Here is an 18,838-nt window from a genome sequence, read left to right on the forward strand (position 1 = left end):
TGACAGAAAGTGGTTTAATTTCAAGTTAAAGTGTACTGTTAGCTAGCTAACATTAGCTGGCTGGCTCCCTAGCTGACGTTGTTATTTGTTTCCCAGAGCCGTTTGCTTTTCTAGTTAGAGTCTAATGTTAGCTAGCTAACATTGGACCTGGTTAGTTAGCTCCCAGCACTGTGGCATTGTTGCCACTTTGTTCGTTGTTGTTTAACTAGCTAACGTTAGCTGGCTGGCTCGTTAGCTAACGTTACGTGACATGCGTGATCTTAAATATTGTTTACCTAGCTAGGTTCATTGTTTACCTAGCTAGCTATATCTCTTAAGCTAAAGTGTACTGTTAGCTATTTAGCTAACATTAGCTGGCTGGCTTCCTAGCTGACGTTATTATTTGTTTCCCAGAGCTGTTTGCTTTTGTTATTAGAGCCTAATGTTAGGCATTGTTGCCACTTTGATCGTTGTTGTTTAACTAGCTAACGTTAGCTGGCTGGCTCGTTAGCTAACGTTATGTGACGTGTGTGATCTTAAATGTTGTTTACCTAGCTAGGTTCATTGTTTACCTAGCTAGCTATATGACTTAAGCTAAAGTGTACTGTTAGCTAGGTAGCTAAAGTTAGCTGGCAAGCTCCCTAGCGGACGTTATTATTAATTTCCCAGAGCTGTTTGCTTTTGTAGTCAGCTGTGTTGACACTTTGTTCATTGTTGTTTAACTAGCTAACCTTAGCTGGCTGGCTCGTTAGCTAACGTTACATGACATCTGTACAACATCCGTTGAATATGGCTGGTGTCATTAAACGTCTGCAAAAAAGCATAATTAAATTGTTGCCAACAGAGCTGGTTAGGCTGTTTTCATGTTATCCAAACGTAAACAAATCATCGGCCAGAGCGTCAAATGTGCGCTCTGAGAGCGAAACGAGATGGGAGGGGCTAAAGCTTAAGAGGGTGTGAATGATGCTGAATGGGTGTAGACAAAGAAGAGCTCTTCACTAGATGCCAAAACATTCAAAGGTGATTTTCTCAAAAGTGAGTTTACAAGTTGATCAACTTTCAAAGCATAATTACGTTCCCATTGTTCCTCAAATGCAGTGGATGATATACCATTTTGTAGCTCTGAGGCTCTGCTTTTATCCAATGTAAAAAACACAATTTCACATTTTGCTACATAAGACCGAATCCAGGTGGTGAGTCACAAATAAAGAAATCCCTTGAATAAGTAGGTGTGTCCAAACTTTTGACTGGTACTGTATATATTTTTATTCTGTACAGGCTTCCTTTTCACTCTGTCAATTAGGTTAGCATTGTGGAGTAACTACAATGTTGTTGATCCATCTTCAGTTTTCTCCTATCACCGCCATTAAACTCTGTAACTGTTTTAAAGTCACCTTTGGCCTCATGGTGAAATCCCTGAACTGTTTCCTTCCTCTCCGGCAACTGAGTTAGGAAGGACGTCTGTATCTTTTTAGTGACTGGGTGCAATGACACAAAATCCAAAGTGTAATTAATAACTTCACCATGCTCAAAGGGATGTTAAATGTCAGCTTTTTTATTTTTACCTATCTACCAATAGATGCCTTTCTTTGTGAGGCATAGGAAAACCTCTCTGGTCTTTGTGGTTGAATCTGTGTTTGAAATTCACTGCTCGACTGATTGACATTACAGATAATTGTATGTGTGAGGTTCAGAGATGAGGTAGTCATTCAAAAATCATGTTAAACACTATTATTGCAACTTATTATGTGACTTGTTAAGCAAATTTGTACTCCTGAACTTATTTATGCTTGCCGTAACAAAGGGGTTGAATACTTATTGACTCAAGACATTTCAGCTTAATTTGTAATTCCACTTTGACATTATGGGGTATTTTGTGTAGGCCAGTGACAACAAAATTTAAAATTCAGGCTGTAACACAACAAAATGTGGAAAAAGTCAAGGGGTATGAATACTTTCTAATGTATGTAATGCATGTTATGCTCGGCTCAACATTACTTCATAGACTATGAATAGACTATGAATTTAGGTCATGGTGTCCTGCATAGCACGTACTCGTGACTAACCTAACATTTGAGAGACTTGTTTTAGGTAGAAGACCCATCTAAATAAATCACACTTTTATAGGTGTTGTCAAATACATTATATTTCAGTGTCTCGAATGGAAACATATTACTTACATACTGTTAATTCTGAAGTCGCTGATGGTGAGCCTTTTATTTTTGCTTTACAGTCTTTACAAGCTTGTAAAGCACATGTTTTAATGACTTAATTCAAACATGTTTTTTTTTACATAAAACCCCCACAAACTAGAGTTAATGTGTTCCGTACAAGCTTGTAAAGCACATGTTTAATGTCTTAATTCAAACACACTGTTCCGTACTTGTTTCTTAAATGTAATGTTCTTGCTCCCAACAGCCCGTGAACAATGCTGATTTTATCATTCCAGTAGAAATTGATGGAACAGTTCACCAGGTAAGTGCGACTCTTTTCAGTTTCAATTCTTAGCCTTTTTCACAGGTTCTCTCCTTCATAGTGCCACAATGAAAGGAGCAGTAAAGTGGCCATGACCTCAAATAAAATTATAGAATCTAATCTCCATGATATCCATGCTATGTTGGAAGGCCTCTCCTTCGTTATGAAAGCGTTTAATTAGTTCAAACCTTTTTTCCACCACTGTTTACTCGGTGACTCTGTGCTTTAGCGCCGGTGCGCTAGGCTAGCTATCTGACAGAGCTTTGGCCTTCTCTGTTGACGGATCCTAGCAGCAGGTGGCTATTTCTGTGGGCTGATGAAACAAGGAAGTATGACTGGCTTCTTAGAAATCACTGGGCCCATCAATCTCAGTCCCTAGCGCATATTCTGCCCAGTCCATAGGAGATCACATCGGAGATTGCAGGAACTGCTGTAGTTTTGCCTAGTTTAAAGGCTAACTCCAGACAGAAGACAGAAGAACACTCCTGTTTTATACCCCGGGCCTGGGTCTGTTTCAAGTAATCCAGGATAGGCTTGTTTAAGTGGGCACAGCCTATTCGGGATGACTTGGTTCAGGAACAAGGCCGATAGCGTCATGTTCTTTTGAGAAATGGATGTGAGCAGAAATTGAGTTAAAGTTCTATATTGACAGGCATATCTTTCCATATACAGATAATAGGCTGCACCTAGAGTTGCAAAGGTAGGGTATATTACTGTAAACTTTTGAAGGATTTTGGGGAATTTTACAAGATTACTTCTGGTGGCTTTTTGGGTACTTCAGATTATCACAGGTGTCTGTAATTATCTATGTCCCTCTGTGTGGCTTTATCACATGTACAATATATAAAATAATCAAATAAAATAATTTTAAAAAGAATTACAAAGCTGTAAAGCATTATGCTTATTATAAACCAGGGATGGCCAACTTTGATGGGGGTGGGGGCCATAACAAATCTGAACTCTAATTCGACCTTAATTACTATTAGTTTAGATAGCTGGCCACTAGCCTAATTTTCCAATCTAAAAATATTACCTGAAATGGGCTAATTGAGTGAATATCAGTGACTGTCATAACAAGAGAAAATGTTTTTATGCACAACCAAATTTTGAAATTGCACCTTGTGTATTCTACTATTCTATGTCGCAACAGTAAGTTGAGACCCTGATTGAATGTAAATTGATCTGAGGGACGGAAATTGATCCGAGGGTCGGGCCACTAAGTTGCCCATCCCTGATATAAAAAATTTACTTAGTGATACCATTTGTGTTTAATATGAGGGTTTCAGCATGAAATATCCCTTATATTTTTTTTATACACTTACTTTTTCTTTTACTATGTCAATATGTCATTGTTGTGAATGTGTTGGTGCCAAACTGGTGGCAGTTGTGAAAAATCAAAAGTTTGAAAAGTTGCTGAGTTAATTGAAAATAATGCCATTGTTGATAAGATGCTTTTTTTCATTAATTAGGTAATTTTTTCTTGAACCATATGCCTTATCCACTAGAAACGCATGGATTATATGGACAGATATAAAAAATGAATACCATACAGAGCAAAAATATAAACGCAACATGTCAAGTGTCGGTCCCATGTTTCATGAGCTGAAATAAAAGATCACAGAAAGGTTCCATACGCACAAAAAGTGTATTTCTCTAAAATGTTTTGCACAAATTGTTTGCACAGAAATCCCCTTTTGCCAAGATAATCCATCCACCTGACAGGTGTGGCATATCAAGAAGCTGATTAACAGCATGATCATTACATAGGTGCACCTTGTGTTGGGGACAGTAAAAGGCCACAAAAATGTGCAGTTTTGTCACACAACACAATGCCACAGATGTCTCAAGTTTTGAAGGAGCGTGCAATTGGCATGCAGAATGCAGGAATGTCCACCACAGCTGTTGCCAGAGAATTGAATGTTCATTTCTCTGCCGTAAGCTGCCTCCGATGTCGTTTTAGACAATTTGGCAGTACGTCCAACCGGCCTCACAACCGCAGACCATGTGTAGCCCCGACAGCCCAGAACCTCCACATCTGGCTTCTTCACATGCAGGATCGTCTGAGCCCAGCCACCCAGACAGTTGATGAAACTGAGGAGTATTTCTCTCTGTAATAAAGGCCTTTTGTGGGGAAAAACTCAGTCTGATTGGCTGGGCCTGGCTCCCCAGTGGGTGGGCCTTTGCCCTCCCAGGTCCACCCATGGCTGCGCCTCTGCCCAGTAGTGTGGAATCCATAGATTTGGGCCTAATGAATTTATTTTAATTGACTGTTTTCCTTATATGAACTGTAACTGGGTAAAATCATTGAAATTGTTGCGTTTACATTTTTGTTCAGTGTGCATATATACGAATAATATGATTCTGGTAACTTTGATAAATTACCAGTAGCTTTGCAACCCTAGCTGCACCTGATTGACTATTCCACATGGACATTTAGGGTAATATGTGGCATTTATGATTGTTCATTTCTAAAGAAGTCTGATATGCTGTCAAAGGTGTTAACCTCTCTTTCAGTCTCTCCCCACTCTCTTTTTATGTCCCATCCCATTAACCTCAATATCATCTGGCATCCCATAGCAGTAAAGCTGGACACGCATAGCAAGGTGTAGCCAAAAGTCACAGATGAGGGGGAGTAGGCGCATTTCTCGCTCAAAAATTATTTAAGATCATTTAAAAAGGTTGTTTAAAGCATTAACATCTTTGGCAAAAACAAGTGTACGTAAACTTTTTGCAAATAATCCAGAGTATTTCCATATGTCTTGTTTTTATTACCTCAGGTGTACGTGTTGAAACGACCCAATGTGGATGAGTATCTCAAAAGAATGGGGGAGTTGTTTGAGTGTGTTCTGTTCACTGCCAGTTTATCCAAGGTCAGTTCATTAAACTAAATGCTGATTGACATATCTAAAGGTTTTATTAAATTAAAGGTTGACAGGATCTAACAAGTACTAGCCTTAAAGGGAAGTTCATGATTTTACAACGTTGATGTCAGATGGTCCTCACCCTGAAAGTAGTCAATGGACAAGGAGAAACTGTAATCCATGGTTTGGTTTTCTTTAAACAGCCACTACAAGCTTCAGCTAACTTTAGTCACCGCTAGCTAAAAATCAATGGAAGTGATGGGGCCATCTAAAATACTAAACTTCCCCTTTACGACTGTGACGCGTGTTTGACATGTTATGTTTCGAATTCTTAGAAACTTTGCACTGCCATTCTAATCTGTTATTCAGCCATACACACATATTTCATAATAAATGTGTAGACACACACACATCTTTCTGTGACATAACATCAGGGACAATGTTGTGTGTGTTTTCCTTTTGTGCCAGTATGCCGATCCAGTCTCCGACCTGCTGGATAAATGGGGTGCCTTCCGACACCGTCTTTTCCGGGAGTCCTGCGTGTTCCACCAGGGAAACTATGTTAAAGACCTGAGTCGGCTGGGCAGGGACCTCAACAAAGTCATCATTGTAGACAACTCCCCAGCCTCCTACATCTTCCACCCTGATAATGCTGTATGGCATTCCTACTTCTATCTACCTGTATACTATAATACTAACCTCTCAATTTAATCAATTGCAGATAAAGGAAAAACTGCACAACAGTAGTATCTGAGGTATCTGAGGTGCTAAAAATGTGTAATTTCCTCTTTAAGTGTGTTCAATGGCATTGCCATTGAAAGGGAACCTTCAAAGGGGTGTTTACTTACTACTTTCATATTCCCTAGATTGTTGTTGTTTCCTCCAAGCATGGTTATTTAACAAAGTCCAGAATAACCTGGCTTGATAGAATGTAGCACTGTTAGAGGATATGGATTTGATCAGTTTCTGAAAAGCATGAGAAAAGCGCGGGTTACCTAATTATTATTATTATTATTATTATTATTATTATTCAAACTTTATTTATTCATCAAAGTCCCATTGACACCGATGTCTCTTTTACAAGGGAGCCCTGATTCACATAATTCATCATAAAAATACAAAGTACATAATAGGGAATTAGTGACACAATTATTACAATCAAAGGCGGGTGTAAGGACCGACGCTGGGGTCGAGAAGCAGGTACGGGGAGTCAAACATTTAATGAGGAACAGACAAGGAACAAGAGAGGAACAGCGTCAGCACACGGGTAATAAAACGACATACGAACGTTAATGCGAAGCTGGGAACAGCGCTGGGGGACAGACAGATATAGGGAAGGAAATAACACAGGTGATTGAGTCCAAATGGTCGCTGATGCGCATGACGAGTGAAGCAGGTGTGCGTAATGATGGCGGCAGGAGTGCGTAATGCTGGGGAGCCTGGCGCCCTCGAGCCCCAGTGGGAAATAGCTGGAGCAGGCGTGACAGCGGGAGCATGATAAATACAATTACAGTATAAAAAACATGTACATTCCTCTGTGAACAGGTCATTTCCCAATGTCCTGAAATGCCCAAAAGACACTAGTGTATCCAATTGTAGAGTATTCTGAAATTTGTTCCATGTATGTGGTGCGTAAAAACTAAATGCTGTTTTACTTAAATCGGTTCTCCACGAGAGCTTTGTAAATGAACAGAAGGCAATGTTGCGTTATCCGCGTTGCCAGTGACGTCCAGCTCTTTATCTGATAATGAACACAATTATATTTGCAAAAACATTCACCTGTAATAAAGCAGAATACGCAATGATAAACAGCATCCAGTGGATATAAAGAAGAGGCAGTTGCACTCATATAGATATCGCCATAACCAAGCGCTGACAGGAAAGTCGACTATCAAGTTTCCTACTATCAAGTGAAAGGTACATTAAATTTCTGTAGAAGAAGCCCAGTTAAATTCTCAGTTCCTTCGTTAGCTCATGTGTTTTTGTTTTATGCAGAGTTTTAGAAGATTTCCATAAAACTATCGCAAATTGGATGGAAACCTAGCTACTGATTTCAAATAATTTTCCAAACAGGAAAGCTTTGATATATGGTGATAGTTGTTTCGGTCGCTAGGGTTGTTTAGGTCGCTTGCTTTTCAATGCACCGCTAACTAATACAGTCTGTTTCCACTAACATTCCTACATTCTCCAAACATGCTAGCCAAGATATGTTGGACATTGCTGCATAACTTGCTAACAAATTGTAAAACAGTTTGGAGGAAACGATAACCCCCTGGAGAAGTTGAAAATAACCTAAAACTTAAAGTCTTTAGTGATAGTTGATATTTTTTAAGTTTTAGCTTATTTTCAACGTTTCTTTCTTTCACTGAACACTTCTTTAAGTTAGACAGATTTTTTCAGTATATATTTTGAGAACAGCATGTGTGATACAGATGTTGGATCTTAATTTCAAAATAATCCTGCATCAACTGGAAATGTGGATTATAATGTGAAATGTGAAAATCAAGTCTGAAATGTCAAAGTGGAAATTAAGAACTTCAGAAGTTGAAAATGTCTTGCATTGCAGGAAAGTTCCCCTGCAACAGGGTTATCAATTTAAGATCCTATATCTGTATAACTGATGTTCTCTCTGCAAAATGTCTGCAGCTTCCATAGTTAGGTACTCTTAACAAAAATATAAACTCAACATGAAACAATTTCTAAGATTTTACTGAGTTTCAGTTAATTTCAGGAAGTCACTCAATTGAAATAAATTGATTACGCCCTAATCTATGGATTTCACATGATTGGGAATACATAAGCTCAGCAACAACAAAAAAATGTCCCTTTTTCAGGACCTTGTCTTTCAAAGATAATTAGTTAAAAAAATCCCAAAATCCATTTGTTTCCTATGCTTGTTCAATGAACCATAAACAATTAATGAGCATGCACCTGTGGAACGGTCGTTAAGACACTAACAGCTTACAGACCATAGGCAATTAAGGTCACAGTTATGAAAGCTTAGGACACGAAAGAGACCTTTCTACTGACTCTGAAAAACACCAAAAGAAAGATGCCCAGGGTCCCTGCTCATCTGCGTGAACGTGCCTTAGGCATGCTGCAAGGAGGCATGAGGACTGCAGATGTGGCGAGGGCCAAAAATTGCAATGTCCGTACTGTGAGACGCCTAAGACAGCGCTACAGGGAGACAGGACGGACAGCTGATCATCCTTGCAGTGGTAGACCACGTGTAACAACACCTGCACAGGATCGGTACATCTGAACATCACGCCTGCGGGACAAGTACCGGATGGCAACAACAACTGCCCGAGTTACACCAGGAATGCACAATCCCTCCATCAGTGCTCAAACTGTCCGCAATAGGCTGAGAGAGGATGGACTGAGGGCTTTTAGGCCTGTTGTAAGGCAGGTCCTCCCCAGACATCACCAGCAACAATGTTGCCTATGGGCACAAACACACTGTTATTGGACCAGACAGGACTGGCAAAAAGTGCTCTTCACTGACGAGTTGCGGTTTTGTCTCACCAGGTGTGATGGTCAGATTCGCGTTTATCGGTCAAAGGATTGAGTATTACACCGAGGCCTGTACTCTGGAGCAGGATCGATTTGGAGGTGGAGGGTCCGTCATGGTCTGGGGAGGTGTGTCACAGCATCATTGGACTGAGCTTGTTGTCATTGCAAGCAATCTCAACACTGTGCGTTACAGGGAAGACATCCTCCTCCCTCATGTGGTACCCTTCCTGCAGGCTCATCCTGACATGACCCTCCAGCATGACAATACCACCAGCCATACTGCTCGTTCTGTGCGTGATTTCTGCCAAGGCCAGCGAAGAGCCCGGATCTCGTTCCCATTGAGCAGTTGGATCGGATGGTGAGGGCTAGGGCCATTCCCCCCAGACGACATGTCCAGGAACTTGCAGGTGTCTTGGTGGAAAAGTGGAGTAACATCTCACAGCAAAACTGGCAACTCTGATGCAGTCCATGAGGAGGAGATGAACTGCAGTACTTAATGCAGCTGGTGGCCACACCAGATACTGACGGTTACTTTTGATTTTGACCCCCCCTTTGTTCAGGGACACATTATTCCATTTCTGTTAGTCACATGTCTGCAGAAATTGTTCAGTTTATGTCTCAGTTGTTGAATCTTGTTATGTTCATACAAATATTTACACATGTTAAGTTTGCTGAAAATGAACACAGTTGACAGTGAGAGGACGTTTCTTTTTTTGCTGAGTTTATATGCATCTGTTGGTCACAGATACCTTAAAAAAAGTAGGGGCGTGGATCAGAAAACTAGTCAGTATCTTTGTATCTCTGTATATTTGGCTATACAGTGTGGCACATCTCTTTCACATAGAGTTAATCAGGCTGTTGATTGTGGCCTGTGGAATGTTGTCCCACTCCTCCTCAAAGGCTGTGAGAAGTTGCTGGATGTTGGCGGGAACTGGAACATGCTGTCATACACATAGATCCAGAGCATCCCAAACATGCTCAATGAGTGACATGTCTGAGTATGCAGACCATGGAAGAACTGGGACATTTTCAGCTTCCTGGAATTGTGTACAGATCCTTTTGACATGGGGCTGTGCATTATCATGCTGAAACATGAGGTGATGGCAGCGGATCAATGGCACGACAATGGGCCTCAGGATCTCATCACAGTACCTCTGGGCACTCAAATTGCCATCGATCTAAATACAATTGTGTTCATTGTCCCTAGCTTATGCCGGCACATACTATAACCCCACTGGCACCATGGGGCACTCTGTTCACAACGTTGACATCAGCAAACTGCTCGCCCACACGACGCCATACATGCTGTCTGCCATCTCCCCGGTACAGTTCAAACCGGATTTCTTCTGTGAAGAGCACACTTCCCCAGCGTGCCAGTGGCCATTGAAGGAGAGCAGTTGCCCACTGAAGTCAGTTACGACGCTGAACTGTAGTCATGTCAAGACCCTGATGAGTACGGCGAGCACGCAGATGAGCTTGCCTGAGACGGTTTCTGACAGTTTGTGCAGAAATGTCATCAGCTATCCGGGTGGCTGGTCTCAGACGATCCCGCAGGTGAAGAAGCCGGATATGGAGGTCCTGGGCTGGCGTGGTTACATGTGGTCTGTGGTTGTGAGGCCGATTGGATGTACTGCCAAATTCTCTAAAACAATGTTGTAGGCGGCTTATCGTAGAGAAATGAACAATCAATTCTCTGGCAACAGCTCTGGTGGACATTCCTGCAGTCAGTATGCCAAATTCACGCTCCCTCAAAACTTGAGACATCTTTGACATTGTGTTGTGTGCACATTTTAGAGTGGCCTTGTCACACCCTGATCTGTTTCACTTGTCCTTGTGCTTGTCTCCACCCCTCTCCAGGTCTCGCCCATCTTCCACACTTATCCCCTGGGTATTTATGCCTGTGTTTTCTGTCAGTCTGTGCCAGTTCATTTTGTTTGTTCAAGTCAACCAGTGTTTTGTCTCAGCTCCTGCTTTTCCCCAGTCTCTCTTTTTCTCGTCCTCCTGGTTTTGACACTCTTCCTGACCTGACCCTGGGCCTGCCTGCCATCCTGTACCTTGACCCCGCTACTCTGGATTATCGACCCCTGCCTACCTTGACCTGTCGTTTGCCTGCCCCTGTTGTTGAAATAAACATTGCTACTTCAACACAGTCTGCACTTGGATCTTACCTGAAACCTGATAGGCCTTTTATTGTCCCCAGCACAAGGTGCACCTATGTAATGATCATGCTGTTTAATCAGCTTCTTGGTATGCCACACCTGTCAGGTGGATGGATTATCTTGGCAAAGGAGAAATGCTCACTAACAGGGATGTAAACACATTTGTCACAACATTTTAGAGAAATAAGCTTTTTATGCGTATGGAACATTTCTGGGCTCTTTTATTTCAGCTCATGAAACATGGTACTAACACTTTACATGTTGCATTTATATTTTTGTTCACTGTAATTTTAGTGGTTATGGGTAAAGAATATGCTCCAATAGAGAAATGTGAAATGAGTGTAAATGTACCAAATGAACAGCATGCAGCCTCTCGAACCGATACTTCCTGGTCGAGATTTACGGCTTTCGGAATGCATTGTCTGTCTAAAAATGTGTTTCATATGTTCACCTATGGCTTATTCATAAGAATGTGAACTTTTTTATTTATGATTTCTTTTTAATTCTGCATATACATTACCTATCAAAAGTTGTCGAACACCTACTCATTCAAGGGTTTTAATTTATTTTTACTATTTTCTCCATTGTATAATAATAGTGAAGACATCAAAACTATGAAATAACACATATGGAATCATGTAGTAACCAAAAAATTGGAAAACAAATCAAAATATATTTGAGATTCTTCAAATAGCCACCCTTTGCCTTGATGACAGCTTTAAACACTCTTGGCATTCTCTCAACCAGCTTCATGAGGTAGTCACCTGGAATGCATTTCAATTAACAGGGGTGCCTTCTTAAATTAATTTGTGGAATTTCTTTCCTTCTTAATGTATTTCAGCCAATCAGTTGTGTTGTGACAAGGTGGGGGGGGGTGTATACAGAAGATAGCCCTATTTGGTAAAAAAAACTAGTCCATATTGTGGCAAGAACAGCTCAAATAAGCAAAGAGAAACAACAGGCCATGATTACTTTAAGAGATGAAGGTCAGTCAATGCAGAACATTTCAAGAACTTTGAAAGTTTCTTCAAGTGTAGTTGCAAAAACTATCAAGCGCTATGATGAAACTGGCTCTCATGAGGACCACCACAGGAATGGAAGACCCAGAGTTACCGCTGCTGCAGAGGATATGTTCATTAGAGTTACCAGCCTCAGAAATAGCAGCCCAAATAAATGCTGCACAGAGTTCAAGTAACAGACACACCTCAACATCAACTGTTCAGAGGAGACTGTGTGAATCAGACCTTTATGGTCGAATCCTGCAAAGAAACCACTTCTAAAGGACACCAATAAGAAGAAGAGACTTTCTTGGGCCAAGAAACACAAGCAATGGACATTAGACCGGTGGAAATCAGTCCTTTGGTCTGATGAGTCCAAATTTGAGATTTTTGGTTCCAACCACCGTGTCTTTGTGAGACGCAGTGTGCCTGAACAGAGGATTTCCACATGTCTATTTCCCACCGTAAAGCATGGAGGAGGAGGTGTTATGGTGTGGGGGTGCTTTGCTGGTGACACTGTGATTTATTTAGAATTCAAGGCACACTAAACCAGCATGGCTACCACAGCATTGTACAACGATACACCATCCCATCTGGTTTGTGCTTAGTGGGACTATAATTTGTTTTTCAACAGGACAATGACCCAACACACCTCCAGGTTGTGTAAGGGCTATTTGACCAAGAAGGAGAGTGATGGAGTGCTGCATCAGATGACCTGGGCTCCACAATCACCCAACCTCAACCAAATTGAGATGGTTTGGGATGAGTTGAACCGCAGAGTGAAAGAAAAGTAGCCAACAAGTGCTCAGCATATGTGAGAACTCCTTCAAAATTGTTGGAAAAGCATTCCAGGTGAAGCTGGTTGAGAGAATGCCAAGAGTGTGCAAAGCTGTCATCAAGGCAAAGGGTGGCTATTTGAAGGATCTAAAATCTAAAATATATTTTGATTTGTTTAACACTTTTTGGGTTACTACATAATTCCATATGTGCTTTTTCATAGTTTTGATGTCTTTACTATTATTCTACAATGTAGAAAATAGTTTTAAAAAAAGGAAAAACCCTTGAATGAGTAGGTGTTCTAAAACTTTTGACCGGTAGTGTACATATACAGTGATGGGGGAAAAGTATTTGATCCCCTGCTGATTTTGTACGTTTGCCCACTGACAAAGAAATGATCAGTCTATCATTTTAATGGTAGGTTTATTTGAACAGTAAGAGACAGAATAACAACAACAAAAATCCTGAAAAACGCATGTCAAAAATGTTATAAATTGATTTGCATTTTAATGAGGGAAATAAGTATTTGACCCCTCTGCAAAACATGACTTAGTACTTGGTGGCAAAACGCTTGTTGGCAATCACAGAAGTCAGACGTTTCTTGTAGTTGGCCACCAGGTTTGCACACATCTCAGGAGGGATTTTGTCCCACTCCTCTTTGCAGATCTTCTCCAAGTCATTAAGGTTTCGAGGCTGACGTTTGGCAACTCGAACCTTCAGCTCCCTCCACAGATTTTCTATGGGATTGAGATCTGGAGACTGGCTAGGCCACTCCAGGACCTTAATGTGCTTCTTCTTGAGCCACTCCTTTGTTGCCTTGGCCGTGTGTTTTGGGTCATTGTCATGCTGGAATACCCATCCACGACCCATTTTCAATGCCCTGGCTGAGGGAAGGAGGTTCTCACCCAAGATTTGACGGTACATGGCCCTGTCCATTGTCCCTTTGATGAGGTGAAGTTGTCCTGTCCCCTTAGCAGAAAAACACCCCAAAGCATAATGTTTCCACCTCCATGTTTGACGGTGGGGATGGTGTTCTTGGGGTCATAGGCAGCATTCCTCCTCCTCCAAACATGGCGAGTTGAGTTGATGCCAAAGAGCTCCATTTTGGTCTCATCTGACCACAACACTTTCACCCAGTTGTCCTCTGAATCATTCAGATGTTCATTGTCAAACTTCAGACGGGCATGTATTTGTGCTTTCTTGAGCAGGGAGACCTTGCGGGCGCTGCATGATTTCAGTCCTTCACGGCGTAGTGTGTTACCAATTGTTTTCTTGGTGACTATGGTCCCAGCTGCCTTGAGATCATTGACAAAATCCTCCCGTGTAGTTCTGGGCTGATTCCTCACCGTTCTCATGATCAGTGCAACTCCACGAGGTGAGATCTTGCCTGGAGCCCCAGGGCGAGGGAGATTGACAGTTCTTTTGTGTTTCTTCCATTTGCGAATAATCGTACCAACTGTTGTCACCTTCTCACCAAGCTGCTTGGCGATGGTCTTGTATCCCATTCCAGCCTTGTGTAGGTCTACAATATTGTCCCTGACATCCTTGGAGAGCTCTTTGGTCTTGGCCATGGTGGAGAGTTTGGAATCTGGTTGATTGATTGCTTCTGTGGACAGGAGTCTTTTATACAGGTAACAAACTGAGATTAGGAGCACTCCCTTTAAGAGTGTGCTCCTAATCTCAGCTCGTTACCTTTATAAAAGACACCTGGGAGCCAGAAATCTTTCTGATTGAGAGGGGGTCAATACTTATTTCCCTCATTAAAATGCAAATCAATTTATAACATTTTTGACATGCGTTTTTCTGGATATTTTTGTTGTTATTCTGTCTCTCACTGTTCTGATAAACCTACCATTAAAATTATAGACTGATCATTTCTTTGTCAGTAGGCAAACGTACAAAATCAGCAGGGGATCAAATACTTTTTTCCCTCACTGTAACTAACTCACTAGTACACATAGATTTGTGTCATTATTTTGAAACTTTACTTTGTTTATAACTTTTCACACACTCAGGTCCCCGTAACATCCTGGTTTGACGACATGGCCGACACAGAGCTACTAGATCTCATCCCATTCTTCGAGAGACTAAGCAAAGTGGAAGATGTCTACGATATTCTCAAGCAGCAGAGGACTGCAAGCTAGTGCGTAATAAGACACTGGCGGCAACTTTTCACCACATGGGGGCCATAGAGGAAGCTGGTGGGCAACAGGCTTTAAGTTTCTTCCCACTAGAAGAACCTGCTAGTGTCTCGGTCATTGTCATCCTCCAAATTCCATTCACACAAAACGTGATAGAGAGGCCACTCAGTTTGGCACAGAGACGGAACAATGAGGACCTGCTTTATGGCAAACATTGAAAAGAATAGTTTCAGTTATTTTTTCACATTCGATGCGGTAATCACCTCTTGGTTATGACTTTTCGCCCTGAAGACAAGGTTAAGCCAAGCCCTTTTTCATGGAACGGTGATCATTTAACCAGGCGATAATGTCCTTTTTGCAAACTAATTGGTGAATACGATATACAAAACAAAGGGGTTTCATCTTGAGATGAAGATAACTCAACCCATTCCCACGTTTTAATATATTTTACCCAAAATGCCTAAGTAAGGGCATACTTAACAACAATCATTCAAAGATTATTGTTTCCTAAAATATCCTGCTGTACCACAAGTATAATGCTAAAAAAAATATCATCCCCTTTTAACCGAACATTATATCATGTGTTTTTTGCAACATGACATACTATTATTGGAAATTATTCACTACAACATACACACTCGTGTGTGTGTGTGTGTGTGTGTGTGTGTGTGTGTGTGTGTGTGTGTGTGTGTGTGTGTGTGTGTGTGTGTGTGTGTGTGTCAAGGATGTATGATTATGATGAAGGATGGACTATGTAGCAACACACAGAAAGCATGCATTCAGACAAAGAGGTTTGAGTTTGGTCAGTGTATAGTTATGCTGTCAGTGTATAGTTATACTGGAATCACATCAGTCAAGGATTATGATGACCCATTTATCCATTATATCAGATAAGTGTTTACACCCCGTTTGAAATGTATTACACGCACAAAATACCTTAATCATAATTTGTCAATCATTCACTTAAGTACATTATCAACTGAAGGGTGTGTTGTCCTTTGTCCTGGAGCCTTTTCAGGAGGATGTAACATTACAGAACGTTCAGATATAAATGTATCATGTGGAACAGATATTATTGTCTGTCAGATAGAATATAGAATTGTGTCAGCTCTATTCATTCTATTTCTATCTGCACCATTCAGCGAGTTCCACCTCCCTGAATACACCTCTGAATAGGCAATAGCCTACATGTACAGTGCATACGGAAAGTATTCAGACTCCTTGACTTTTTCCACATTTTGTTACGTTACTGCCTTATTCTATAATTTATTAATTTTGATGATTTTTTTCCCTCATCAATCTACACACAATACCGCATAATGACAAAGCAAATACAGTTTTTTTTTACATTTTTGCAAATGTATTAAAAATAAATAACAGAAGTACCTTATTTACATAATTATTCAGACCCTTTCCTATGGGACTCGAAATTGAGCTCAGGTGCCAGGTCTTCCAGAAGGACAACCATCTCTGCAGCACTCCACCAATCAAGCCTTCATGGTAGAGTGGCCAGATGGAAGCCACTCCTCAGTAAAAGGCACATGACAGTGGGCTTAGAGTATTTCAGGCCTAATTTACAGAATGATGGTCAGACCTGCAAGTGCCAATATGGATACCTGGTGAGATTACTTTTGTACAGCTATCAGTATTTAAGTAGTTGTTTAAAAACTTTTTTTAACCATGTTTATTTTACCTATGTTAAAGATGTTATGTTTTATGTCGTAGATTATCTGATATTGACTAAATAAAATGTGCTAACTTTTAATAATTCTAGTACGGTGTCCAGGTTGGGAAATGATTTGTAATCCATATGCTGGAGTTGTACATGTGAAATTTGGTTTTAACAAGCAAAATGTATGTTTCTGTACTTTCAAGTACTTGAACTAGACTTTTTTATATGCAATATCATATTGCAAGTCTAATGTGGTGCTCATTTAACCTGTACAGTCAGATGAGTGGGTTGCCTTTTCATAGCTCCTTGTAATCATGCCTTGTAACGATCTTAATTTTCTTCATGACACTTCCTGACGTGTTTGCTTGTGCGTGTACGTGACTACGTCTCTGTGCATTCGGATCTGCGTTACCTTAAAAATGCAATTCGGCAATAATTTGACAAGATCTACGTCTTTAAATACCCAAAAAATATTTTAATGACTATAATCATTCGCTGTTTTTTTTTTACTGCATGCAACAAGAGCTTTAACATCCATGTACTGTAAAGAAACTGAAACTGCTGATAAATTATAAGAAAGAACTATAAAACGATTTGTACTTTCCCACAATAAAGCATGATTTGTCAAAAGAGGTAATATCTCACTACAATGAATGATGCATACACTAATAGAGTGATTTATTCAATTGCAGGGGGTGTTGGAAACAAATGAAATGAAAAGGAAAATGGAATATGGAACGGACTTAATATTAGGAAGGTAAGTACCCATTATGGGGCAAATTTTGAAATAGGATCCCAGTGCTTTTTCAGACGTGTGCATAGAACATTCATTCATATTTATGGGAGATTTGCAAGCAGATTCCACTCAAACACAGATCTCAAGTCAGGACTCAGTGCATCAATTGCATTCTCCAACTGTACTTTAGGGCATATTTTTATATTACATTACATTACATTTTATGGATTGAGCACATGCTCTTATTCAGAGAGACAATTGAGTCAACTTTGTACTTCCTGTATGTTGGTTGACAATTGAATGTACCTACAGCCTTTAAAGATGACATTGTTGCTAGGCTTGTTTCAAGTGAGTGGGGCATTGGGAATAATTACACAAATCTTTCAATTACTTATTATCTTTGACACAAACTAGTAACTGCCTTTTTAAAGACACGAAAATATCTTAAAATTGTAACCCTTACCATTACAATTTCACATTCAAATATGAACACAAACATATTGGTGGATAAGATATCGATCCATCTCATTCTGATGTTGATACTGCATCAAGATGATACCACGTTTTGTTGAAGATGAAGAGTATGTTATGTACAGTATGTTCTATTCATGCAAAAACGTTAAACAGGTTTCCGCAATAAGACAAATATTTGTCTTCATGTATGCATTGCAAAATGCATGTTTTGTATGATGATATTAGTGTCAACATACAGTAGATATCTTGAATGCATACACTGTATTTGTATTTCATTATTTGAAAATGTTGGAACTAATATCCCTCTATAGTGTTGATTCATACTATATCGAGTGATGGAATTTACTGGGAAACATCTTATGTTTGCTAATTCAATAATATCTTGGGTATGACATTTGTTTTTGATTTATTTTTGTCTTATCTTGAAATACAATAATGCACAATGGTTGATTGAGTAGGGAAAGACGATATACTGTATTTGAATGCAACTGCATAAATACTATAATGTAGGTTCAATTGAATTGGGGATAACCAGTGACCCTCAGTTAGCTATAGTAGCTAACTATAGTAGCTATAATAGCCTCAAGTGTTCCATTGAGTGTTCCGTTGATTGAAGAATTGAAATGTTGCGTCTCTGGGGTTGAAAACTCTGGGGTTCTAGTCAATGAAGATAGCTAGCAGTAGCTAGCAGGCACATTGAGCAGGCAGGCCACGTTAGCTAAATAAGCTTATCAAGTCACTGGCAAGTGGCGACGTGTGTTCAAATCAAAATCAAATCAAACTTTATTTGTCACATGCGCCAAACACAACAAGTGTAGACCTTACCGTGAAATGCTTACTTACAAACCCTTAACCAACAGTGCAGTTCAAGAAGAGTTAAGAAAATATTTACCAAATAAACTGAAGTAAAACATAATAAAGTTCCACAATAAAATAACTGTGCCATTTTGTATTTTAAAACGTTCTCACTATATATTACACTATGAAACACTGTCTAGCGAATCATGTTACAAAACAGGTCACGGCAGGACACAAGATGCTCGCAATTCGTGA

The 18,838-nt window shown here is 40.2% G+C and overlaps 1 protein-coding gene across 4 annotated transcripts in view; it reads left to right on the plus strand.

Moving 5' to 3' along the window:
- The window catches only part of LOC106586063 (carboxy-terminal domain RNA polymerase II polypeptide A small phosphatase 1), a 37,498-nt gene extending 20,290 nt beyond the window's left edge, over nt 1–17,208 (plus strand). For 2 of the 4 annotated variants that reach the window (XM_014172900.2, XM_014172895.2), the window contains 4 exons: nt 2,398–2,454; nt 5,232–5,324; nt 5,784–5,969; nt 14,778–17,208. In XM_014172900.2, coding sequence (XP_014028375.2) covers nt 2,398–2,454; nt 5,232–5,324; nt 5,784–5,969; nt 14,778–14,906 — 465 coding nt within the window. In that variant the 3' untranslated portion in view covers nt 14,907–17,208. Of the gene's footprint in view, nt 1–2,397; nt 2,455–5,231; nt 5,325–5,783; nt 5,970–10,685; nt 10,717–14,777 lie in introns of all 4 variants that reach the window. The other 2 variants (XM_014172897.2, XM_014172899.2) reach the window with 2 other exon arrangements.
- Nucleotides 17,209–18,838: the final 1,630 nt, after the last annotated feature.

The sequence above is a fragment of the Salmo salar genome, chromosome ssa25, assembly GCF_905237065.1.
Source record: "Salmo salar chromosome ssa25, Ssal_v3.1, whole genome shotgun sequence".
In the NCBI taxonomy this organism is placed as follows: domain Eukaryota; kingdom Metazoa; phylum Chordata; class Actinopteri; order Salmoniformes; family Salmonidae; genus Salmo; species Salmo salar.